Source organism: Phoca vitulina, unplaced genomic scaffold (assembly GCF_004348235.1).
Source record: "Phoca vitulina isolate PV1807 unplaced genomic scaffold, GSC_HSeal_1.0 scaffold15, whole genome shotgun sequence".
Lineage (NCBI taxonomy): Eukaryota > Metazoa > Chordata > Mammalia > Carnivora > Phocidae > Phoca > Phoca vitulina.
In genome coordinates, this window is record NW_022589718.1 from 13,474,907 (window position 1) to 13,500,806 (window position 25,900).

Genomic DNA, 25,900 nt, shown 5'->3' on the forward strand with positions numbered 1-25,900 from the left:
CAAATTTAGAACAAAGGCTAATTTGTACCTGTCAGTTTCAGAACTTCAAAAATTGTTTTTACTATGTAAGTATTTAATTTTAAGAGAAAATATCTTAGTATTTAATGTCTTAGTATGAATCAACAGCTATTGATTCAAAAGTTGAAGAGTCTGTTCCATCAAATGTATGCACTTGAATTATTAAAACTTAGACAACAAAATCCTTAATGTTGCCATTATGTAATTAGATAAATTATAACATCAACAGTCATGTTTATATATGATGTAGTATGCCAAAATCATTTCATACATTTATAAATATATCAAAATCTCTTTTAGTTTTATTGCCTTCAGAAACCCAGGACCATTCAATGGTCATTTACTTGTCATTTTCATCAGAGATCATTCTCACTGATTTCGTATGCTACTGAATACATTTTTCCCTAATTATTTGTTTTACTAAAATGAAAATAAAATTTTTTTCTTGGAAACAAAATTAAGTCAAATTAATTCAACAGCTGCTGAAATTTCACCTGAAATTTTAAACAGCTCCAAAGCCACAAAAGAAGATAAACACATTAGCTTTAATATAGCTAGTATGCAATAAAAATGAAAAGATCTATTTTGGGCAAGTTAACACAAGTAGAAAAATTGACTAAAGTATGTCCACTAAAGTCCTGTCATTAGCATTTTTATTTAGTACAATATATGCTAGAATATAAATACATAACAATATGTCCTTTCTTATCACGGGGAATCTTTTATACAACTAAAATCCATGGCCAACATTTTATATGACAAAAGAAAAATAAACCAAACCTGTAAATTCTCAGAAAAGGAGCAAGGATATAGGAAAATAATGCATTTTATATAAATTATAGAGGACAGTTACAGTGAAAATCCATTACCTTCCTCTCTGACTCAATTTTACAAAATAAAGTCAGCATGTATTATTCTGGGAACTGCTAAGACTGCATGAACACTGTGGCCCTTTCAAAAGACAGTGGTCAAAGACAAACTATTATCTTGATGTCATATATTGTTCTTAGTTCTTAACTGGAGTTGAGCTTCCTTTCATAGTCTTCTTTAGGTGGTGGTAGTTTGGCAAGATTTTCATCAGGAAATCCAGCTGTAGTGTCTGGGGCTAAAAAGATAAGATAATTAAGGACTGACAAGCAGAAGGCAAAGTTAAGAGTAGCAGGCAGAAATAATTACCACCAGGCCAGGGAAATATAGGTTATTTTCACTGGCTTATTTTTGCTTACCTGTTTGTTTGTTTGTTTAATTTACAATGAATGTATGTTAAGTTTGGTAATAAGAAAAAGCCAAAAGATTTTACATAGAAAAAATACACACGACTCAGTGTTCAACCCTGCTTTTGTAGACTTTACCCTGGCCTCCAAAAAATTAAACAGTTCTAATCACAGACAACAACGTTAAGTAGAAACCTGGAGCACGCGGATTCCCACAGGACCTACACAGCACGCAGCTGCAGTCCTTATCGGCTCTTCACTCTTCCCGCATCAGCTTTGCCCACACTTCCCTCACTGTGAAACTCACAAGGGGCATTCATGACAAACACGGAGTTTTAGGCCCTTGCCCTAGACACTGTGATTCAATAAGTCTGGGGAATCCTTCCTTTAATAAGGACCTCTACGTGATCACTGTAATCACTGAAATGTGGAAAACAGTAGGTGTTAAACTTCAGATATTCTTACTTACTTAATTCTAATCTCCCTCAACCCAATTCGTTTCTCCCTCTTCAATCAGTTTTGCTGTTAGGCAGAATGACAGTGAAAAGAAAAACTGATTTGTTCTTATTGCCTTTTTAGTCTATGGAAGTCATACTTGCTTAGAACAGTAATAAAAGCCAAATGTTAGAGAAACAGAATACCCCAAAGAGAACTGGAGTTTTAATTTCTGATAAAGTATGGCTAAGAATCAGATGCAAAGTGATAAATGTCTTGAAAAATATTTCCTTTTGGGGGAGGGGAAAGAGGCTGGGTAACTAAAGCACTATATTGTGGGCCAAGCAATGAGGCTCAAAACCTCAATCAGAATGTCTTCTGTCCAAAGAAAGCCCCAAATGCCCTATTTATTTCCTAAATGAAAGTCTAAATACATGTTCTTCATTATTCTTGGTTCTTAGGAGGAAGAAAAGATAATTTCTCATAAGCCAGGAAAATATCCAAACACATTTGCATATTCACAAACTGTGTTTACTTTCAAGTCGTCTATGTTGGCAAACTAATAGATGGATCCAAGTTGGCTGTCCAATATAAATTTGGTAGGGTCATTCCTTACCCTGGAGGATTTTAAGAGTGAATCAACAGTTTATAAAGTTTGGTGATGCATCTTCAGTGAAAACACTTAAGACCAGGAATAACATCTCTGGATTTTCTTTTTTCTATCAATTTGTCATTGTCATCTTTGTATGTATTTTTGATAATAACTTAAAGACTGAATAATTTGGGGCGCCTGGGTGGCTCAGTTGGTTAAGCTTCTGCCTTCGGCTCAGGTCATGGTTCCAGGGTCCTGGGATCGAGCCCCGCATCGGGCTCCCTGATTGGAGGGAAGCCTACTTCTCCTTCTCCCACTCCCCCTGTTTGTGTTCCCTCTCTCACCGCCTCTCTCTAGCTCTGTTAAATAAATAAATAAATAAAATCTTAAAAAAAAAAAAAAAGACTGAATAATTTCATTGCAAATAAATTCTAGCTTTAGGAATGTTTCTTTGATGTTTTATTTATTTTTTTTATTTTTTATTTTTTTTTTAAAGATTTTATTTATTTATTTGAGAGAGAGAATGAGACAGAGAGAGCATGAGAGGGTCAGAGGGAGAAGCAGACTCCCTGCCGAGCAGGGAGCCCGATGCGGGACTCGATCCCGGGACTCCAGGATCATGACCTGAGCCGAAGGCAGTCGTTCAACCAACCGAGCCACCCAGGCGCCCCTGATGTTTTATTTTAATCATTTGCTTTTTAAATAGCAGACTGCTACCCCATTAAAACAATTATGCGGTATTCTGGGGAAAATCAGCAGCCCTAGAAAGAACTTTTTTTCTGGAAATATAATTAACATACAGTGTTATATTAGTTTCAAGTGTACAACATAGTGACTCAACAATTCTAAACATTACTCCCCGTGCTCACCAGGATAAATGTAGTCACCATCAGCAACCATGCAACATTATTATTACAATATTACTGACTACATTCCCTGTGCTGTACTTTTCATCTCTGTGACTTATTTATTTTATAATAACTGGAAGTTTGTAGCTCTTAATCCTCTTTATCTATTTCATACATCCCCTCCACCCACCTTCCCTGTGGCAACCACCAGTTTGTTCTCTGTATTTAAGTCTTTGTTTCTTTTAGAAAGAACTCTTTTTAAAGACAGGGTCTAGTACCTGTGGTCGCTCAGTCTGCACCCGACGAAGGCAATCTGCACCATAGATCACTGTATTCTCAGGGATGACTTCAAACGTATTCAGGTTGCAGCAAGCCCCAATGATGCAACCACTTGTCAATATTACATTTCTGCCCACATAAGCTGCAGTAAAAACATAGAAAGAACTGCAATTTAAGACAAATGAGTAGAACGTTAATATTTTTCTAAAATGACTGAAGTATTAAATTGCAAACTAGCCTTAAGAAAATTAAGGAAATATTTCAGTTCAGAGTTTGTAAAGCAGGCAGGCGCCTGACTAGTACTAAATGGATTAAAACAGAGCTTTGCTCACTAGTTGTGTGACCTTGGGCAAGTCACTGTAAATTCTTTGAGCAAGTTTATCTATAAGATGGAAAGACTGACCTACTTACAGTTTGTTGTAAGGAATAAGTGAGATATTAAATGTAAAGTGCTGAGCAAAGGTTTGACACATAGTAAGTATATAATAAATAGAAAATAACAATGATAATAATTGGTAATCCAAATTAAAATAAAAACCATTAAGCAGATTAACAAAAAGTCTAATTTTATTAATTAAAAAAAAAGAAACATTTTCTTTCACACCAATCAGGACCATCAAAGATAAATCATTATTCTAAAGATGTCTCATTGTTCAGGTTCTTTCTGGACTGTAGTGGGACATGCTCTTGGAGCTGCTTTCCAGTAGCGGTGGTGACTTTACAAGACCTCCTGCCTAGCTCCATTTATAAGTAGCTTCCATTTGTTCCTGACTGGCTAGGGTAAAGGAGTCCTGCAATTAAAGAAAGCAAACTGCTACAGAAAATGATTTTTTTCCTTTAATTCTGCAATTATATTAATCAACTAAATTATCATTGACATTAGTATTTAGCAGAAATCTTTTTCAAATCTTTCATCTGAACATTATGGTTTAATTCAATCCTGATTTAAATGTACACAGCTGAATTTTTTTTTTTTTTAAGAGAGGGAGGGAGGGGCAGAGGGAGAAAGAGAAAGAGAATCTTAAGCAGGCTCCACGCCCAGCCTGGAGCCTGACATGAGGCTCAATTTCACAACCCTGAGATCAAAATCAAGAGTCGGATGCTTAACCAACTGAGCTACCCAGGCAGACCAACGGCTGAATTTTTAATTCAATGTATTAAACATAGGTAAAGAGTTAGTCTCATAACTATTTTAGTCCACTTTCAACCATACCTTCCTTCCACTTTGCCATAGTTTCTACTTAGGTTGTTCTCTAGGACACAATAAAGAGAAAGGAGGTAATCACTTTTCACAATAAAATTTCCAAACATAGCTTACCTTTTGATTCAATAACATTATTATCTCCCATTTTCATGGCTTGGGAATCTGTAAGCCAGAGTTAAGTAAATATTGTAAATGTGTTCATCTTTTTTTCCCTCCACTAATTCACTATACCCTTTTTTAAAAAAAAGAGTTTATTTATTTATTTATTTGTCAGAGAGAGAAAACGAGCACAAGCAGGGGGAGAGGCAGGCAGGGGGAGAGGCAAGCTCCCGCTGAGCAAGGACTGATGCAGGACTCGATCCCAGGACCCTGGGATCATGACCTGAGCTGAAGGCAGATGCTTAACCCACTGAGCCACCCAGGTGTCCCTAATTCACTATATCCTTATCCTGCCTGGGGCAGAGGACAAAGGCATGGGAAGGGCCACGCAGCCCCAGTCTGGCCAGAACGGCTTGCTCAGGGCAGCCTGAAAGTAAAGTTTTCATCTTTAAATATAAGTATCTCTAAGCAGACATAATGCCTTCTATAGTTTTTAAAGAAATGAGCATCTTTTACCCCAATTCTATGAGTGACATATTTTCATGATTGTCTTAAGAAAATTAAAGTTACTTATCACCAAATCACTTAAAGCTAACACTGTTAACAGTCTGATATATCTTTATATAAATACATATAATTCCCTTTATATAACTGGGAATCAAACTGTATAAAATCAAACTATATAAACTTTCACAGCTCACTTTATTTGGTTCAATTAACTTTGCAAGCAAGCATTATTCCATAACATTAAAATCTTTAAAAACATAGTTTAAAATGACTGCTTAATGGCCTTAATAGTCCATTTTGTGCATACAGCTTAATTTATTTAAATATTTTGCTATTGTTAAACATTTAGATTTTTTTCCTCCAAGTTTTCCTATCAAAAAATAATGTTTTGCTGACACCATGAAAGCATTTTACTATCTTTTTAGAGTACAAAAATCAAGCACAAGAAATGGTAGCACTCCGGGGGAAAAAAAACAAAGAATGAAGTATTTCCATCCCTATCCACCATTTCTTTGCATCGGACAACATTCTGTTAACCTAAACTATACAGGAACCAAATGGACAGAGCTGTGGTTCCTAAATCAGGATGAAAGCCAGGATTCCTGCTTCTATGTCTACTGCCACTCAGTCATTGCTACCTGTCAACAAATTATGCAACAGGAGCAAGATGGTACCTAAAGATATGTATGTGTGTGCGTGAACGCACACTTATAATATATTTGATAGCTAAAACATGACAATTTCTATGGAATAGATTTGAATACTAAAGACAGCTGGGAAGAAGAGTTTACTTAAATTATTGTAAAGGATACAACAGCCAACTTCAAACACATTATTGGTGCCAATGATCATAGGTTTCGGTTCTGGATCTTCAGCATCAGGGGTGATATTATCAGGGTGACTATAAAAAGAAGAGACAAATTATCAAAGTCAATAATGCAATAAGCAATTCTCTTGTTTTAGAATTCGGGTTCATTCTTTCAATTTTACCTTCATCAAGCTTAAAATATGTAACTACAAAAGTACTTTCTTAATCCAAGTGAATTATTTATCCTCTGTGCTGAAGAATTGATTCTGAGTTGAAAAAGAACTATTGAAATGTAAAGAAGCCCGAGGCAGATGCCTAAAGAAGTCATAGATCAGCTTTTCTTTGCTTATTATTAAAGCTCAAAGCCCAGAGGGCCTTTTCCAGGACAAGGTAAAAATGTTGCTGGCTATCGTTTTTTAGCTTGTTAAATTAGAATCAAAATCAGGCCTGGCTTGAAAATTTTCCATTCTTAATAATCATTCGAGATTGTGAAATGCAAACAGATATTCACATCAAATAATTATTTCATGCTGTTAAGTAGTTTGAAATATTTGGAACATAAAATGTTTGTGGTCTAAGAGGAAGCCATTTTTTAAATGGAGCTTTATCTCTGACAGTTGAGTTACTACAGAATATAGCTGTTGTCAACTGACTTACACTAAAGGTGCCAAAATAGATTTTAAAAAGAAACTGTTTAATATAGTAAGAAACTCCCAAATTCTAAGTAAGCGTTAAGACAAATCAACCTCTTTATCACAGTTAAATATTTTCCCAAGGTCTTTCTTACAAATTCCATACATTGTTGCTATAAATTAGGTATAAGCTTGAATTTCCTGCCAAAATTTTATCTAGAAAGCTTTACAAAATGCTTATGAAAATTTCATTGGTATTACAGTCTAGTTCACTAAGATCATGTACATGTTTAATATTTTATTATTTCTTTAATCTTCAAAGTTAAAAATTGCCTCTAGAACCCCCCAAATTTTCAAATATAATTCTGGGTGCTACCCCCACAAAGCATATGAAAATATACATCAGAGTTAAATTCATGTGTCTGGGCATGAGTAATAACATTTCAGCCAGAACTGAGAAATCCAATCAAAAGACTCTCTTCGGGGTGGTCAGCACAGCACTTAGTCGCTGGAATCAGGAAATGTCTGCTTAAGGCACAGAAGAGAGTGACACGTTAAGGGGAAGGTTATCAGACCCAGAGGGATTCTACCCAGCCACCGACGAGTTCTCTCACCTTGGACAAGTCTCTTCACCCATCTGGTCTCATTTCGTTTACTAATTACTTGTGTTGAAAAAATCCTTAATGTTTCTCTAGTTCTAAAATAGTGGGCTTTCCAGATGTCTGTTGTAAAAGGTTCCTATAGATAGCTGAAATTAACAAAAACACAATCTGTGGTCCTTAGTTCAGAGTATCTCTAAGAGTCGTACTCACGCATTTATGATAAGCGCCTGTTCTTCTATGAGGTTACCTTCACCAATCACTATCGGCCCGGCTTCAGCAATAATCCTCGCTTTGGGGTGGATCACCGTCCTAGGTCCTGTTAAAAATATGATGAAACGGAATTATTGGTGGAGGCTACGCTTCCAACAGGAGGGGAGATGATCGAGGGGAGTCGAGGCCATTGGGAGGCACATTTTCTAAAGCAGGCAGGCACCACACTAGGCACTTTACAAACGTTATCTCCTCAGCTATTATCAATACTAGTTCGTGCCAAATCTCAAACCAAGGTGAGTGGAGACAGCCCAGGCTCTGGGGCCAGACAGCCCTGGCTCACCCGCTATTTGGAAGCCTCTGTTATCTCAGCGGTGAAATGGGGGTGGTGAGAATACCAGTCTCACAGAGTCGTTGTAGGGATTAGATGAGATTATGTTTGTAGACACGGTATTCTGGCACATTGTTGGCAATAAAAATTAATTCCCTTCCATGCTTTGCTTTCCCTCATAAAAGTGAGGCTCTCTTTGCTTACAATGCTGGTGCTTTCTCATGCTAGTGAACCACATAACGCTTTCTTATGCTAGTGAACTACAGAGTTAGTCTTTTTATTAAGTGGCTAAGAGGAAATATGGGTGGAAAGGGAGATAGGAAATATGTAAACTAACCTTGCCTTTGTTACTTTGTCACCATCCCTACAACAAGCCTAACCACTGGAAGGAGGCGGAGCTTCTGTTGTGTCTGACCTAAGATACGATTTTAACCAGAAAAAGGTTACAGGGAGGCAGTGGAAGGAGACAAAGGTGGTTACTGGAGTCCTAAGGCTCTGAAACAGGCCGACTGAGGCAATGTCTCCCATCTCAAACTGAAGGGAGCAGGAAGGGGTCTTAGCACATCCATTTCACCATCAGGGTGAAGGAGGCAGTACACTGCTCAAACAGGGACCCGATTCTGGAGCGCTAACACATTCCTTCCCCTGGTTCCTAATTTCCTGGAAGGCCTAGCTAGCATTTTGGTGATAATGAAACCACTCATGAGAAAATGCACCCCTCCCTGCAGCACCAGCCCCACCCACCCCCAAGGCCAAGGCTATTTTTATTGGTAAATAAGATGACGTGAGGTAACCACTCTGAAAGTAAGAGAGGGTGGGCAGAAGTGTTGCCAGAAGGTGGGGAGGCAGTCAGGAAGATGCCACTGTCCATGTCATTCAGTATTTGTGTAAATTAACTTACTCAACAATCATTATCTGCTTGTGACAGGCAAGATTAGTGCTATATGTCACAGGGAAACATAAAGGAATACAGGCTACTTTTGCCCTTTTGAGCTCGCCGATCTTCTCTGTTTTGTTTATCTTGAAAACTGGAAATACTTAACATACTCATACACAAATGTATTAAAATAAATAAGAAGGTGTTCCTGGTGCCTAGAGAATTGGAAGGAACCTCCGTGCAGCTTTATTTTTCCCCTAACAATGAAGAGCTGGGGACTGATAAGGAGGGTGGGGCCCAAGACAGGATGCACAGTCAAAGGACCGCACGGTCTGATAAAGAAACAACATGAGAGAGGCTTTGTTATTTCTGTCACCTCTGGCTCCCCAAATCCTCAGCTGCCAAATTAAATTTCTCTGGCAACTTCTATTCAGAATAGAAGATGGGATCTCTCGGATCTCTGGGAAGGTTCTCAAGTGAACATGTATAACTTTTTTTTCTTTGTTAAAAAAATACACACATTTATAAAAGTATTATGTGCCCATTATAAAAATCCAAACAAAGCAAAAAGTGAAAGATCCTCTCTTTATGCTAATCCTATTCCCTAGAGGTAACTAGTTTGGGATATATTATTCCAGACTTAAGTTCTACTGTATACTTAAGACCTGTAAATGTCACTGTATATAAAATATATTTCATCTCAAAGTTAAAGAATAGAATTTGAAGGTGGAAAAATATGGATTATAGGCACATAGTTGTTTTTTTTTTTTAATCAAGGAATAGTACTTATTATTCTGCAATCTGCTTTATTCACCTGAAAAGTCATGGTGATTTTTCCATAGAAGTACATTTAGCTAGCTATTCTTTTCAATGGCTGAATAGTATTTCATATCATATTAACATACCATAATTTATGTAACCAAGCCCTTAATAATGGGCATTTAGATGTTATCACTTTTGGGGGAGAGGTGCTAAACAATGCTGAAACAAACACTGGATTCCTCTGAAATGAGAAATTTCTTATAGGTCTTCCAGCTATGTGAACCAATTTAAGTCTGTCGTTTGCACAATACCAGATTTGCATTTTACTTTAAAATGTTCTATGACAGAGCACCCGCGTGGCTCAGTCGGTTAAGCGTGTGCCTTTGGCTCAGGTCATGAACCCAGGGTTCTGGGATGGAGTCCCGCATTGGGCTCTCTGCTCCACTGTGAGCCTGCTTCGTCCTCTCCCTCTGCCCCTCCCCCCGGCTCGTGCTCACTCTTGCTCTGCACGCACGCTCTCTCAAATAAAATCTTAAAAATAAAATAAATGTTCTATGATAAAAGGGACAAATCATTCAATTTTAGGTTCTTTGTAATTATAGCCCTGCCAGCACCCCACCCCTTGTCTAGAAAGCCCGGACTCCGGCCTCTACCACGTAAAGGCTAAATGCTTCATCTCTCAAATGCCTGTTCTCTCATCTATAAAAAGATGAGACCTAGAGCAACCTACTTCATTGTGTTGAAGTGTGGATTATATGAAATAACGTCTCAAAGGGAGATCACAGGGTCTGGCCCACAGCTGTTAAAAATGGGAGGTTCATCGCTATCTGACACCAAAAGCTATTTGTGTAACTATCATAATAAGCAAAAAACTCCTTCTGATCTAAGAAACAGAAAAAAAGAGTCCACTTTACTCCTCTACTCAGGTTATTAGGGTGATAACTCCTTTTAACCAGAGGGGAGAAATTTACATATTACTGTAAAAGAGTAAAAGAAATTTAAAAAGTATTTTCCATGCTAGCATTAGAATCTTAGACGGGGAAGAGATCATCATGCTGTGATAGAAAGCAGATCTGCTGCTACTGCTAGATAAGAAGCCAGGGGCACTAGATATTCTGCTGGTCCTCAAGCAGTAGCTTTTGACAACAAGCAGACTTGCAAGAAGCTACCTGAGAATGGACTAGTATGAAAAGGTTATCACTGAAACCTGTCTTTCTTTAAAAGTTTCTCTAAAGTGTAGCTTTGAAAACAACTGATATTTCCATTTTTCAAAATGATATAATACATGTTAATTATACAAACACAAATTTAAAAAAATGAACTCAAGTCCCCATGTCTTACACAATTTTTAAATATAATGCCTGAGCTATTTTAACCAGGCATTTTATTGTTGTTATTATCATTTTTATCATTACTAATAAGCTAGCTAGAAGATAAACTGGAAAACTCCTGGTTAGAAATCTGAGGGCCCAGAGATAAAAAGCAGGATCACCAGCCTGGGTGAGACCTGCACTTAAGACAGCACCTCCCCCTGCTGGCAGCACTGCCAAACTACAAGTCCTCGTGTTTCCGGGCGGAAAGAACTTAAAAGGTGAGAGAATCAACTTTGAATTGTGAAGTAACAACAAAAGTCATGGGTGCATAAACTGTCAGGTCTTTTGGAGCAGAGACTAGAGAGGTTAGTACACGTGTACTTCAGCATGTGAGTGCTAGGATTTTGGTTTGGAGAGCTTGCTAAAGGGAAGTTCCGATGCAGGTGTGCGGTCCAGTGTGGGCTTCGTCTCTGCACAGTTTTGTGCTGGAGGTTGGCACCAGAGAGCCCAGGAGTCCAAGTGCTATTCCAAGTCCCGGGCGGCCGCAGTGGACTAAAATGTGGGCAAAGACTGCTCCACGCTCTTCTACATGCGAGAAACACTTTTACCTAGAATGGGTCTGATTTCAAAGCAAGTTTAAGGGTATTGAGGTTAAAATGCTTTAAAAATAAAAATCTGTCACCATGGAAAGATTTTTTTTAAAGGTTGTTGTGAACTTTCTTGGAGCTCTTGCTGGCAGGGTAGTTTGTATATTTTCTTACCAAATGTGCTGAAACCCTATTTGGCTTATCTCCTTGTTTGGATAAATGTGTCTAGAGTTGGAGTTGCCTTACCGGCTGATGAATTATTTTTCTAAATGGTTGGCTGGGCTTGACGCAACACAGCCAGAAAGGCATTCCTCGCATCAAATTTCCATTCCCCTCATTTGGTAAAGGACATTTTTCCTGTCTATCTTTGCCACAGAAAGCAATCTTTGTGCACATTTTCATATGTCAATAAATAGTTCAAAAAGCCATAAGCTTTTTCCTTTGAAAATTAAAACAATTCTTTTTACCTGTAAGCTGAAGTACCTCTAAGAACTGCTTTATATTTGATGAATTTCAAGTCAAAGCCACCGTTCTGCCTTATTGAAAAAGATTTCCACGGTAGAGGGAAGCTTTTGATCTATATTAAAAACTCTAATGGAGAGAAAGACAGAGTAAGTGGGACAAAGGGCTTCCATCTCAAAGTTTTACCACTGTGTGGAGTTCTGCCTTCCTACTGCAATGTCCCAACCAAGCCCTGTCCTAAGACAAGGAGACTGACTTTCACTCTATAATGGGACTACAGAACTTGCTTAGAAGTAACTTTCTGAAATGTTTGTCGGCTTTCAAAGCAAGATTTAAGGAAATAATGCATGGCCCAGGAATCAAGGCAGCCTAATTACAAACAGGCTTGATACTATGAAACCTTGTTTACCATATTGTAATTAACAAGAGAGCTGTTATTTTTCCCAAGGTCTGTTTCCTAGCAGCCTCTAATGAAAGGGGTCAAGGCTCCAGCAGAGCCTCAAGTCAGAGTTTCTGCTTAAGGACAATACTTCAAAGCTTCAGACTAGTTTCTCTGATAAACCAAATACCTGATTTTCTAGGAGAATAGAAGATCAGGTTTAAAGTTCTACTACACCACTGAAACATTGAGAAGGAAAAAATTACTTTCCTTCCGAAATATTTCAGAATGGAATAATTTGGTAGGAGTATAACCAACTAGGGGACGGAAAGTTATGCATAACATCCTGTGAAAAATCCATTAATTCAACTACACTTAAGTTTATTGCTACTTAACCCAGAAAATAGAGCTTATTAATCGTTAAATCTCCCTATCCATAGCATTAGAGAAAAAGACTTTATTCTAAGTTAAGCAAAATCAAACAAACAAAAACCAATAAAAGCCATACCTTGAAAAAACAAACAAACAAAACAAAACATGGTGGAGAGAGTAAGTTTTAATTAAATGACTTTTCTCTACTCTCCTAGTTGATTTAACTTCATATCTCCTTGGAGCTTTTTAATCTGATGTATTATATCAGAAATATGAATTAATAGCAGTCAAAAGATTTTATATTTATATATATTTGGAGGGGGAACACATGGAGAGGGAGAGAGAGCATCTTAAGCAGTCTCCATGCCCAGGGCGCCCAGCACGGAGCCTGAGGTGGGACTCGGTCTCCCATCCCTGAGATCATGACCAGACGCGAAGTCAGGAGTCAGACATTTAACCCTGAGCTATGCAGGCGCCCCTGATTAGAGATCTCTTATACCAAATATAACAATGATAGAAATGGCTATCTAAATACCGATTCTGGAAAGTTTCCATACTTACATATATAATTAAAGACAAGAAACACACACAAAACAAAAAAACAAAAAGAAACTCATAATGAAAATGAAGACTTGTAAAAGATCAAACAGTGGGTAACTATATCACTTCTGAATCTTTTCCTTAATTTAAAAAATTGAGATGTTTCTGTAAAGTATTTCAGCAAATTTTCTTTTTTAAAAAAACTGGGTCAAAAATAAGCATAACAAATATTAACTTAGATCCATTCTATGATAAGCTTCAAATCACTAGTTAAAAAATTATGACCACTTCTTATGCTATAAACTATCATTGAAAATCTGTGTTGAACTGTCATTTTACATTTTAACGACAGAGCCATGTGCTATCAGCTAGAGGAAAAACTTATATGGAAAGTAGATTTAAACACTGTATTTCCTTACATAATTGCAACATTTGGGGACGGTAGGTTGTTAATAAGAATAAAGAAAGGAGAGGAGCCGGGGGAACCGCGGCAGGCGGCGGCGAGCAGGCCCGGGGCGGGGGGCCGGGAAGCTGCGGGCGCGGCGCTGGGCCCCGCCCGGCGAGAGGCCCTGAGATGCTGATCAAGAAGAAAACGTACAACGCGCGGTTGCCGCCGGCGCGGATCAAGATCACGGAAACTGACGAAGACACTGGGAAGGTGGCGGCGGCAGTGCCTGTCATCACCTCCCGGGCGCCTGAGCTGTTCCGAGTCGCTGTTGAAGAAGGCTTGCCAGGTGACCCAGTCCCGAAACGCCGAGACCATGACCACATCCCACCTGAAGCAGCGCGCTGAGCTGGGGCAGCAGTTTGACCTTTCGAAGGACCTGGTGGCCTCTGTGCCTGACATGCAGCGAGACGGGGAAGACAACCACATGACAGGGACAAGGGTACCCGCAGGGGCCGGAAGAATGGTGGGACGGGAAGCAAAAGCCAGGACAAGAAGCTGTCAGGGACCGACTGGGAGCAGCAGGAGGAGGAGTCTGACGACACAGACCCTGATGGGGAAGAGGAGACATCACAGGGCCCACCCCAGGCCAGCCATCCCCCCGCCCACTTCCAGACCCCCCGACACCCTTCATGCCCTTCACCTCGACTCTGCCCCCGCCCCCAGCACCCCCGGGGCCCCTCAGCAGCGGACACAGAGGCCACGCCCCCTTTTAGTTGGTTTTAGTTGCTCTCGGGGTAGGAGAGAAGATAGAGCTGTTCTTAAATTTATTAAAAAATAATAAAAGTGGGGGGAGAAAGGAGAGGAACACAAAGTAGTGAGAGACAGCAGGAGAAACAGGAAAAGTGAGCGCTGACTCCTGATACCTCATGCCCCAATCCCATGCTAGCGGCCAGTGGTCCACCTTTCCTTTTCATAGGAGAAAGCCTTTCCTGCTATTCTACAAAAGCTTCTACAAGTAACAGGAGTTTTTTCCAAATCAGAAATACACATACACACAAACATGTATATACACCTTTGTATGTTCATGCCAGCAGAGGTATCTATACTATGTATCTGTTACATAGTAGATATAATATACTTAGTTTAGAATGGGGAAGAAGTAGAAATGAAAGGGAAATTTGTGTAATTAGCTACATTATTTTAGTCTTACTTTCCTTCTAATTGTAGAATACCTTGTGAGCTAATGAGAGGATTATTCCTCAAATCATGATGAAAACCATAAAAATATCAGATTAAAATATGCAGAACAGCCCTTTGATAAACATGTGGCCATCATGATTTCTCCTCATAAAAAGTTTGTAAGCAGTTTAGGAATTAAAGAGTTAACAGCACTGAACAGAAACTGGGTCATCTTCTAAACTTTGAAATTCTGTCTATTTAAAGTAATTAAATAAACCAACCTGGCAAATTCCTAATGATGTTCCATAATACCGGCACAATCTTTACTTGTTCTCTAAGACATGATGCCTAAATTGGTTGGAGGCTTAGACTTAGTAAAATTCACAATTTTTTTTCCTATTAAAGATACTGTTAGTATAAGGGAACAGGGCATATTTTCTCTCTGAAAGCTCTACTCTGGTAACATGCAGCTGCTAGTAAGGATGGACTCACGTTAGTAAAGCTCCAAGGGCATGATATGCAGTGAAAACATATGTAAAAAAACAAGTGGCTAAAATGTAAGTTTGGGAGAACTTAATTATGTCCATATAAGCAAGGTGCCACCTGTTAAACTGTTCATTTGATTTCAGTGTTGGATCTCACCTCTAGCAAGGCTACACAGTATTAAGATTTAATGGTGCGATTAGCTAGTGTTAGGATCTGGGCAATGACTTTCACAAATAGTCTCTTATCGAATCCTTCAAAAAGCTATGAGGTGGGCACTCCTATTTTGCATGTCACAAAAACTGCTAATTGCCACTAGATATTCATGCTTCCCTTTTCCCTGGTAACAGAACCCTATTGGGCTGAGGGAAGCCAAGCGACCAGTTCAGACTATGATCTCCCAGCCTTCCCTGCAGTTAGATGTGTCCATGACACTAAATCCAAGGCATCACACATACAAAGAGAGATTGTGTGGAACTTTCAGGAAGACTATTTAAAGGAAGCTGACTCAACTAGGAGGTACACCCTTTGTCTCCAGTTCTTCCCTTTCTTATCCAAGATCACTCTTGGTGCTTTAGCTATCGCATTCTGGCCTACAAGGCTGGAGCTCCTGGACAATCAACTAACCAGCCCTGAATTGCCTACCTCTATACTTATTTATACAAAAGAATAAACCTTTGCATCGTTTAAGCCACCACTCTATGCAGCTGAACCTAATTCTAATACACACAATTACCCACGGATGCGGAAAATGAAGGTTGTTGAGGTTAAGTAGTATAATCAAGGTAAAGAGTACAATCAGCAGGTAAAGAGCAAGGATGCTAACCCAGGTCTCAGAGTCCACGGTCCACATTGTTAACAGTAGTACATAAGCCCCATGAAGGCAGTACCTTTGCTGTGTTCACTGCTGTGTCCCTAGGGCCAGCATAGTGCCCGCACACAGTAGGTACACAACTGATGTTTCTCAAACAAATGAATGACTTTATTATATTGCCTCATTATTTTACCAGATAGAAGTTTCAGTATAGAGTCCATCAAGGGGCCTGGCTGGCTCAGTGGGTGGAGCATGCGACTCGATCTCAGGGTTTTGAGTTTGAGCCGCATGTTGGGTGTAGAGATTACTTAAAAATAAAATCTTTAAAAAGTGTCCATCAGGGGTGCCTGGGAGGCTCAGTCGTTAAGCGTCTGCCTTCAGCCCAGGTCATAATCCCGGGGCCCTGGGATCGAGCCCCGCATCAGGCTCCCTGCTCAGGCTTCCTGCTCGGCGGGAAGCCTGCTTCTCCCTCTCCCACTCCCCCTGCTTGTGTTCCCTCTCTCACTGTTTCTGTCTGTCAAATAAATAAATAAAACTTAAAAAAAAAAACAAAAAACACTTATAGGAAAAATAAATTATTTGGTCAATAAAATTAGGACATCAGTGAAACATAAATATATAAAACCTAATTAACTGTAAAGCACTGAAATAAATTAAATTACATCAATTTCTGAGAAACAACACTAATAAACTGTTTTCTTACCTATGGTTACATCACCCCGGATTTCACTTTCTACACACACAACTGCTCCAGGAGCAATCTTCACACTGTAGAAAGGAAAAGGTAATATTCACTATGGGTACGTTTTAAAAATATTGTTATAGAAGCTAACTTGACACTGCAGTGAGAAAATGGTTTAAAAAATGGATTAAAAAAAACTGTAAGAGAATAAGGTATTTAATATATTATAAAATTCTCAGGAGGCATACTATCCATCAGGCTAAAATCAATAACGATACCTTATTAAAATGCTTGAGGGAGTGCCTCGGTGAGTCAGTGGCTTAACCGACTGACTCTAGGTTTCTGCTCAGGCCATGATCTCAGGGTCACGGGATTGAGCCCCGTGTCAGGCTCTGTGCTCAGTGGGGAGTCTGCTTGAAATTCTCTCTCCCTCTGTCCCCATCCCCTGCGCATACTCTCTCTAAAATAAATAAATAAAAAAATTTTTTAAGGATTTTGTTTATTTATCTGACAGAGAGATAAGAGAGAGACCACAAGCAGGCAGAGCGGCAGGCAGAGGGAGAGGAAGAAGCAGGCTCTCCGCTGAGCAGGACCCTGGGATCATGACCCGAGCTGAAGGCAGCCGCTTAACCAACGGAACCACCCAGTAAACCCAATAAATAAATCTTTTAAAAAATAATAGAAATAAAATGCTTGATAAAAGAGCCTTCGGATTCTTTTAACACCAGCATTGTCTCCAAATAGGATAAAGCTGAATACAACCTAACTATCCAATAGTAAGGGACTGGTTAATAAACTATGGTACAACACAGTCTAATACACAGTCATAAAAAAGAAAGAATAATCCTTTATGTAAAGATCTGGAACAATTTCCAAGTTATATTAAGTAAAAAAAAGTCAAAGCCAGAAAATGGATGGTATATAACACACTGTTATTTTTGTAAAAAGGAAAAAAAGAATGTACATTCAAAATATTTAACAACCAGCAAGGTAATACTAATATAGAAATCAATGTAGAGATTCAAAATTTACAAAGATTCCTATTTATTCTCTAACTATATATGTTATAAAACTGATTATCAAGTGAAGTAAGTTGGAGTGCAAACTGTCCCAAAATTACTAACTTCCAAATAATTTACTGATGCTTTTTGATATTCTGTAACGTCCCGTTTGACACAGCTGAATCGAGTTAAATGCTACCTTAGCTGGGCCATGAGCTGACATGGAGAACTATACCAAACGATTTCCCCTGTAAACTGATAATCATTTGGTAACTTGTTCTTATTAAGTAAAGAATTTTCCTTAGTAGTAATGATATTATTGATGGTGTTAAATGTGTACTCAGCTTCTATAAAATAGCAGCAATACCATTTTAGCAATTTTGACTTTATAATCCTATTTGGATTTTTCAAAATTTTGATTTCTAGTTGTTCACTGCAAGTATATAGAAATACAATAATTTTGGGGGTTGCCTGAGTGGCTCAGTCAGTTAAGCGTTGGACTCCTGTCTCAGCTCTTGATTTCAGGATTGTGAGTTCAAACCCCCATTGGGCTCCATGCTGGGTGTGGAGCCTACTTAAAAAAAAAAAAAAAGAAAGAATAATTTTGCATATTGACTTTGTTTCTTAAAATCTTGCTAAACCCACTCAGTTCACATAGATTCTCTGGGATTTCTCACATAAAGAATTCTGTAGTCTGTGAATAGGGACAGTTTTATTTCTTCTTTTCCAATCTGTATGCATATTATTTCTTTTTCTTGTCTTATTGCCCTGGCTAAGACTTTCAGTACGATGTTTAATATCCTTAGTATGTTCTGGGTCTGTAAGATCAACAAAACCTATCAAACTATCTTTCTAAGCCATGAATGATGCATTTTAAATAAATTATTAAAACCTGGTATGTAAAACAGTTGAAACTTTCTTGACCAAAATGTTCATGCTTTGGTCTATTAATTTTCTAAAGACTTGCTTTCTTATTTTAGCAAATATGTTTTCAACCAGTAAGAACCATAAATGTAGAGTGTAATGATTCATTCGTATCAATATTATTTTTTAAGTTCTACAAATATTCATGTATGAAAATACTTGCTTATTTTTAACATATAGTAAATAGTATAAAAATGTTAATGGTACTTTCTATTTGTTTTTCATGTCTTTTTTTGGACATTTCTTTGGTTAAAAAAAATTGTATTGCCAGGTTTTCTTTTTTTCCAAATGTTTTACTGTGAGACAGGTTCATGTTTTTATATTTGTCCTCCTTGGTGAATGCAAATTTTCATTATATGTAACGTGAACTTAAATAGGACATGCTTGCCATTCTAACAAAATATTTTAAGTGATTAGCACATTAAATTTCTCTAACTTTTGAGCATCATTTACAAATGATGAAACCAATACAGCTGCACTAGTGCGTAACTGCTGAATATTTGTATTTGCTTGAATATTTCCAAACTATCTCTAGAGGAACAGACAAGGTACTAATAATATACATCACCTTCAGGGAGAGGAACTGGATAGCAGGGACACAATGGTAGACGGAAACTTTTTCATTACATGCCCATTTTTTAACTGTTTGCATTTTGAATCCTACAAATGCACTGCCTATTCAATATATAAATAAATAAAACAAAACAAAAAAGAGAGTGATAAAATTTTCTTTATACCAGGTGCTAAGGGGGTCCTGGATTCATTTCCATAATTGGGATGAAACTTTATCCCTATTTCCTTAAAAAGTCTCCCTCAAATCATGATCCCTATATGCCCTCCCCCACTTCACTTTACCTAAAAATACTTTCTTGTAACTCTTAAGTATCATTTAATTAATTTTAGACTTCTTAGTTTCCCTTTAAGACCAGTTTTTTTTTTAAAGATTTATTTGTTTGAGAGAGAGAGAGCACCAGTGGGAGGGACAGAGGGAGAGAGAATCTCAAGCCGACTCTGCCCTTGAGCCCGATGTTGGGCTTGATCTCACAACCCTGGGATCACGACCTGAACCAAAACCAAAAGTCCGATGCTTAACCCACTGTGCCACCCAGGTGCCCCAAGACCAATGTTTTGTTCTTTAAATCATTGTTCCCACTGCTTCAACAACAATCCTCTTTAACCAAGGATAAAATTATTATTCATGGGGTGCCTGGGTGGCTCAGTTGTTAAGCATCTGCCTTCAGCTCAGGTCATGGTCCCAGGGTCCTGGGATTGAGCCCCACATGGGGCTCCCTGCTCAGCGGGAAGCCTGCTTCTCCCTCTCCCACTCCCCCTGCTTGTGTTCCCTCTCTCGCTGTGTCTCTGTCAAATAAATAAAATCTTAAAAAAAAATTATTATTCATTAGTATCACTTTTCATTACTTCCAATCTTCAAATAAATAACCAGCTATCACAAATATAACCCTATTATGCCATATTCACAATGGCATTGGTTATAGTATTTCCAGACCATTGTCTATAACTGTTCTGTGTCATATTACATCCAGGATGCTTGATACTGTACGAGCACAAACATGATACAAGTCAATGTAAATAAGAAATAAAGGTTGTGTTATGAAATAAATATGAATACTTGGAATAGTCAGTATGATCATATTCTGGTCCATTTCTTGTATTAGTTTGTTCAGGGTAATGAGGTGTTTTTGCTTTTCTATTTATGATGGCTATCAAATGATGATGCACCTATAATTTAAGACACTGGGACACTTTTGTTGACAATATCAGGGCACTTCTTGGAAAATACTGTACCAATATGCATCAGCAATCATCAACACAGTCACCATGTTTGACCTTAGAAATCTATTCTGGAGTTCTATCATCAAGAATTCAATAGGAGGAATATATATGCACAAATTGGCCATGTTATTTAGAATAATGAAACCAGGGAGGAGGAGTAATGAAATAAAATATAATCATCAACTGGGGCGCCTGGGTGGCTCAGTTGGTTAAGCGACTGCCTTCGGCTCAGGTCATGATCCTGGAGTCCTGGGATCGAGTCCCGCATCGGGCTCCCTGCTCAGCAGGGAGTCTGCTTCTCCCTCTGACCCTCCTCCCTCTCATGCTCTCTGTCTCTCATTCTCTCTCTCTCAAATAAATAAATAAAATCTTTAAAAAAAAAAAAAGTGAAACAAAACTGAAAAACAAAAAAAGGAGAATTTAAAAAAAAAAAAAATATATAATCATCAACTTACTGGAATACTATATACTCCCTAACAATAAAAAGCAAGATAAAACTACCTTTTTATAGAAAAAGTTTGCTCCTCCCTGTGGGCACTGCACTCGAGACATCAGGCCCAGAGGTAGGTAATGATGATAGAGCAACAGTGAGTCCACCAGCTCCCCTTTCCCTGTGTTGTTTAGTTTAGCCCACCAGCTCCCTTTCCAGTTGTTTAGTTCTCATTCTTAATAATGGACCGAGAGCCAGAGATTATCAGATAAATCAGGAAAGCCTCCAACTAAAAAGGAAAAAAGCAAAACAAAGAGGAAAAAATAGTCTGAGGAAAAACAGACAATTCAGGTAGTAAAAGAAAACTTAAAAAAAAAAAACCCTTATAATTCAGAGAAATAAGAGACACTACTGCATAAAACAAAAGTCTATGAAAAAGGAACAAAGTCTAAGAAAGAGCTCCTAGAGATTAAAAACGACCAAAAATTGAAATCACTAGGAGTGAGGTTAAAAAAAAGAGCTCTTCCAGAAAGTAGAACAAAATGGAAAAAAGAAAAGAAAATAGGACAGAAAAAAATGAGAAAATTAGAGAATCCAAATAAAAGAAATCTCAAGGGGCGCCTGGGTGGTGCCGTCGGTTGAGCGTCCAACTCTTGGGTCAGCTTAGGTCATGATTTCACGGGTCCTGGGATAGAGCCCTGCATTGCATTGGGCTCCAGCTCAGCAGGCAGTCTGCTCTTCTCTCTCTTTGCCTCTGCCCCTCCCACTGTGCTCTCTCTCTCTCTCTATCTCTAAGGGAAAAAAATTAGAAAAAAAATTAAAAAAGAAAATCTCAAAAGGAGAAAAGAATTTGTGGTAAAAACTATTAAGGAATAATACAAGAAAACTTCCCACTACTAAAGGATATTAATCTTAACTCTAAAAGGATACAAATGCAAAGGACCCATGCCAAGTAACATCATCTTAAAATTTCTGAATGCCATGCTAAAGATCCTTATAGTTTTCAGAACAAAAAAACCAAAACCAAAACCAAAAACAAAGTCACCCAGAGGGATTAAAATCATCAGAATGGCATCAGAGTCCTCAATAGCAATACTGGAGGCTACAAGACCAGAACACCATACGTACAGAATGCTAAGCAAAAACTACGTTCAAACTAGAGCTACCTATCCAGCCAAACTAGCAATCAAGTATGGAAGGAGAATAAAGACATTTTCATACTTACAAGAACTTAAAAAAAAAATTACCTCTTAAGTACTCTTTATTAGGAAGATGCCGAAAGATGTACTAAGCTAAATAAAAGAAAGCCAACAGACAAGATAGATTCTAGAAACAGAGGCCCCAGTGTGTGAGGACAGAGGGAAATTATCAGGGCAACAGCCATGTATCAGCCTCAGAGAGCAAAGATGATAGAGGGTTTCAAGGGGAAGATCTCCAAGAAAAAAAGAAGACAGATTATGCGATGATTACTAGATATTTGGTATATCTGCTAGAAGATTTGAAAATCATCAGTACATAGAAAAGTAAGGAAATGAAAAAAAATGAGGTTATTTTGTTAAATTTTAGATTAACCTAGGTTGACGGTTCACAGAAAATTCAAGAGAAAGACCCAGTAAGAAAGTGAAAACACAGAGCTCATGAGAGTTCTAGACCAGAAATAAAGCTCTGAGAGTCAGCAGGGTACAAACTCTTTTTTTTTTTTTTTAAGATTTTATTTATTTATTTGACAGAGAGAGACACAGCCAGAGAGGGAACACAAGCAGGGGGAGTGGGAGAGGGAGAAGCAGGCTTCCCGCGGAGCAGGGAGCCCGATGCAGAGCTCCATCCCAGGACCCTGGGATCATGACCTGAGCTGAAGGCAGATGCTTAACGACTGAGCCACCCAGCCGCCCTCAGGGTACAAACTCTTTAACATGTCTCTCCATCATTCACATTCCAGAATCTCCCTAAATATTCCCTAATACAAGTGCAAAGTAACACCAAAAATATTTTTCTTAAATCACACCAACTTCCCTACTGATAAGGAAAACTAAAAAAAGGAGACATACACAATTTTTTTCTCCTACAAATTTCAGTGAACAAACCTTCCTACCACCAAGTATTTTTAAAGCTCTAAGTAAAAAGAATATATACCAAACAAAAACTAATAATCCCTGAGTCTGTCTTCAAGAAATATTTGTGAGATCAGACACAGCTACATCTGTTTCCATCATTTTGACATACAGTGACTTTCTACAAGGCACAAGTTAATGAAATTCTAGAAATGATGCATCTGGGTTGTGTCTAACTCTGCTGAAGTCACAGAAAAAATACAATCTTTCTACCCAGTACATGAAAAACTTTAGTACCACGGAACGGAAAGCAGAAATGGCCCAACCCTCTCATCTTATAGATGAGGAAACTGAAGCCCAGAGACTAGAAATTTCCTGAAGCAGTTCGTCCCTGGGGCATCATTATCCGAACACCAATCATTTCTTTTCTGTTAGCTGAAAGTTTCCTGGGAACATCCTGACATGTTGGGTATTTTTCCTGTGAGAGCTGAATGATGCTGTCCTTGAACGCATCACCATTTGTAAATGCTATTCCTCTGATGGTTTCCATTTAGAGTGGGTGTGTGTGTTAAAATAATGCAATTTTACTAGGCCCTGTTCAAATAAGTTAGGTTTTATAAAATACCTCTTGTTTTAGACCTTATTTGGGGTTTCAATTTCCTCAGCTTCCCTCTCACTATGATTTTTTAGGAAAAGAGCATTATCTAACATTTAACTTGTCCTAGACAAGTGAGGAGAGGAGCGATTCCCAAATGTCCCTCTGTCCAGTCTTATGCCTAAGGGAGAGGACCCAGGTAGAGTTTGTGTCCCGATCAGCCTACTTCTCCCTGAGGCATAAAATAATTAAATTCACGACTAGACCAACTAAACGCGGTCCAAACATCTCCGTGGGGCTGCGGGGCGGGGCGGGGCGGGGCGGGGCGGGGGGCCGGCTCAGACGGCTGGGAGGAAAAGGCTTAGCCGAGCACCTACTAAAATAACAAGGCAACAATATCATCTCCACCGTACACTACTATATACTGCACACAATTTTCATAGTAGATCTGATCCTCTGCAGCTTATGAAAAAAGATTACAGTTACCTGCCTCAATAGGAGAAAACCCTAAATTTTAATTTATTACAACAGAACCAAGGTTTGTCGGTTTTCCTGTTCAAAGAACAGTCAGTAGAGGGTGCTCAACGCTGGGCTTTCGGAAATGGTTAACGTAAGCACTTCTCCCACCCAAGCCGTTCCTTTCCACCACCAGTTTCCAGCAGTGAAGACTGCTGGACAAGCCGCCACCATCGCTGTCCTCACATGCTTGCAAAGGAGCTTATCCACGCCGAGCGGACCGTCTCACACAGTTCTGGTCCAGGCGCAGGCCCCCTTTACACGAGCGACAGTGACGCGTTTGCACAAAGGCACACCGCCCACGATGGGCAGGAGGGGACTGGGGTGTGGCCAGCACTTCCGCGGGTGTCTCGGAACGCCCGGCGGAGGACACTGCTACAAGCCGCCGACAGTGGCCAGCAGCACCAAACGCAGCAGGATTTAGGGGAGCGGGGTGTCCCTCCGTGTCCCGGGGCAGTGGGCGACGCCAAGCTCCCCGCGCAACGCCTCCGGAGACCCTTTCTGCGCCGGCGCGTTGCGGAGGAGGGCGGCGGGATCTAAGGATCTAACAAAAACCTTCTGGCACCGATTCCACATCCCTTCCCAATCCTCCTTCAGATCCACTTCGTCGCCTTCTCCCTCAGGGCCGCCAGGTCCGGGCTTTAAGAACCAGCCCGGCCGAGCACCGGGGATGAGACACCATCTTAGTCCCTACCACTGGCGCCCAACAGCAGATTTTCCACTCCTGCGGAGTGTAGAAATAGGCTTTTCTCAAACAGCGGACTCACCTCTTTTGAGCCTTCTCCGCCATGGTTTGGACCCTGTCTCCAATTGGAGCGGAGATCAACACAACCGCCTGGGTCCAGCGATGATCTCTACAAGCGATTGGAGCGCCTGGCAGGATCGGGAGGGGGCGGGGCCTGCCGGGGCTAGTGGTTTCTCCTCCCCCTGGCTGAGGCGGCTGGTGCGAGGCAGCCGTACGTGGCCACTGGTTGATGGTTAGGGCAGCCTGCGGATGGATAGCCTCGGATTTAAAACAGCCGCTTAGTCCAATCCAGCACACGTCATGTTCATCTCATCATACGCCACCGTTCTTTTTCAGTCTGCTTTCCGGTCTCTGCTCCTTAAGATTCCTGCCAGGCCCCTGCGCCCTTTTCTGTTCAGGGTGAGCTCCTCTCTTCCTGGGCGATCTCAGCATTCCCATAAGTTAAATACCTTCCTACCTGCTGGCTTTCTCAGGTTAATATCTCTAGTTCTGTCCTCTTTACCGAACTTCACATCTGGTTATTCCATTGCCTACTTGGCATCTCCACTTGGATGCCTCAAAGTTGTATCAAACCTAAAACGTATAGAAGAGAGCTTTTGATTTACACCCTCAGTTGGTGCTTTGATCTCCATCTCAGTAAAGGGATCCACCATTCACCTAGATGCTCATGCTAGAAACTCAATAGGCATCCTAGGCTTTCCTCACCTCCGTGTATATAATTCACCGGCAAGACTCTGCCACCTCTCCAATGTAAGCTCAGCCGCCATCTCTCCTGGGTAGTCGGCTCCCTCCACCCTTGACCTCTAAAGTCACACCCCCATCCCTGCCCTCCACCCCCTATCCAAGCCATTCTCCTGCAGCCAAAATCATCCTTTAAAAACCAATCCAGTTATTTTACTTCCCATTCTTTATAAAATCCAAACTGCTAAACTCCTTTCCATCGCCTACTTCTGGGCTAGATCCAGCCCCTGCCTACTTCTCTCTTCCTTATTGTCGTGTTCCTCTTCCTCTTTCTCCGATCACACTTTCATCCTCCATGAAGCCAAGCTGACCCTGCCCCAGAGCGCTTCCACCTACCCTGCTCCCTGCCCTGCCCCCCCCCCCCCCCCCCGCGGGTTCAAGTCTCAGATGTCCCATCGTCCGTGTATTAGTCAGGGTTCAGCCAGAGAAACAGAACCACTAGGAGATATAAATTAAGAGGTTTATTGTCAGGAATTGGCTTACCTG

At 39.7% G+C, this 25,900-nt stretch overlaps 1 protein-coding gene and 1 pseudogene across 1 annotated transcript; one reads left to right on the forward strand and one right to left on the reverse strand.

The window, feature by feature from the left end:
- Positions 1-635: 635 nt before the first annotated feature.
- DCTN6 (dynactin subunit 6) lies at positions 636-24,803 on the reverse strand. The gene is made up of 7 exons (XM_032413474.1): positions 24,696-24,803; positions 16,639-16,703; positions 7,449-7,554; positions 6,009-6,097; positions 4,705-4,752; positions 3,386-3,528; positions 636-1,123 (listed from the first exon to the last, which is right to left on the reverse strand). The coding sequence occupies exons 1-7, from the start codon at positions 24,716-24,718 to the stop codon at positions 1,025-1,027; spliced, it is 573 nt and encodes a 190-aa protein (XP_032269365.1). The 5' UTR covers positions 24,719-24,803; the 3' UTR covers positions 636-1,024.
- Positions 13,645-14,232, forward strand: LOC116637688 (annotated as a pseudogene).
- Positions 24,804-25,900: the final 1,097 nt, after the last annotated feature.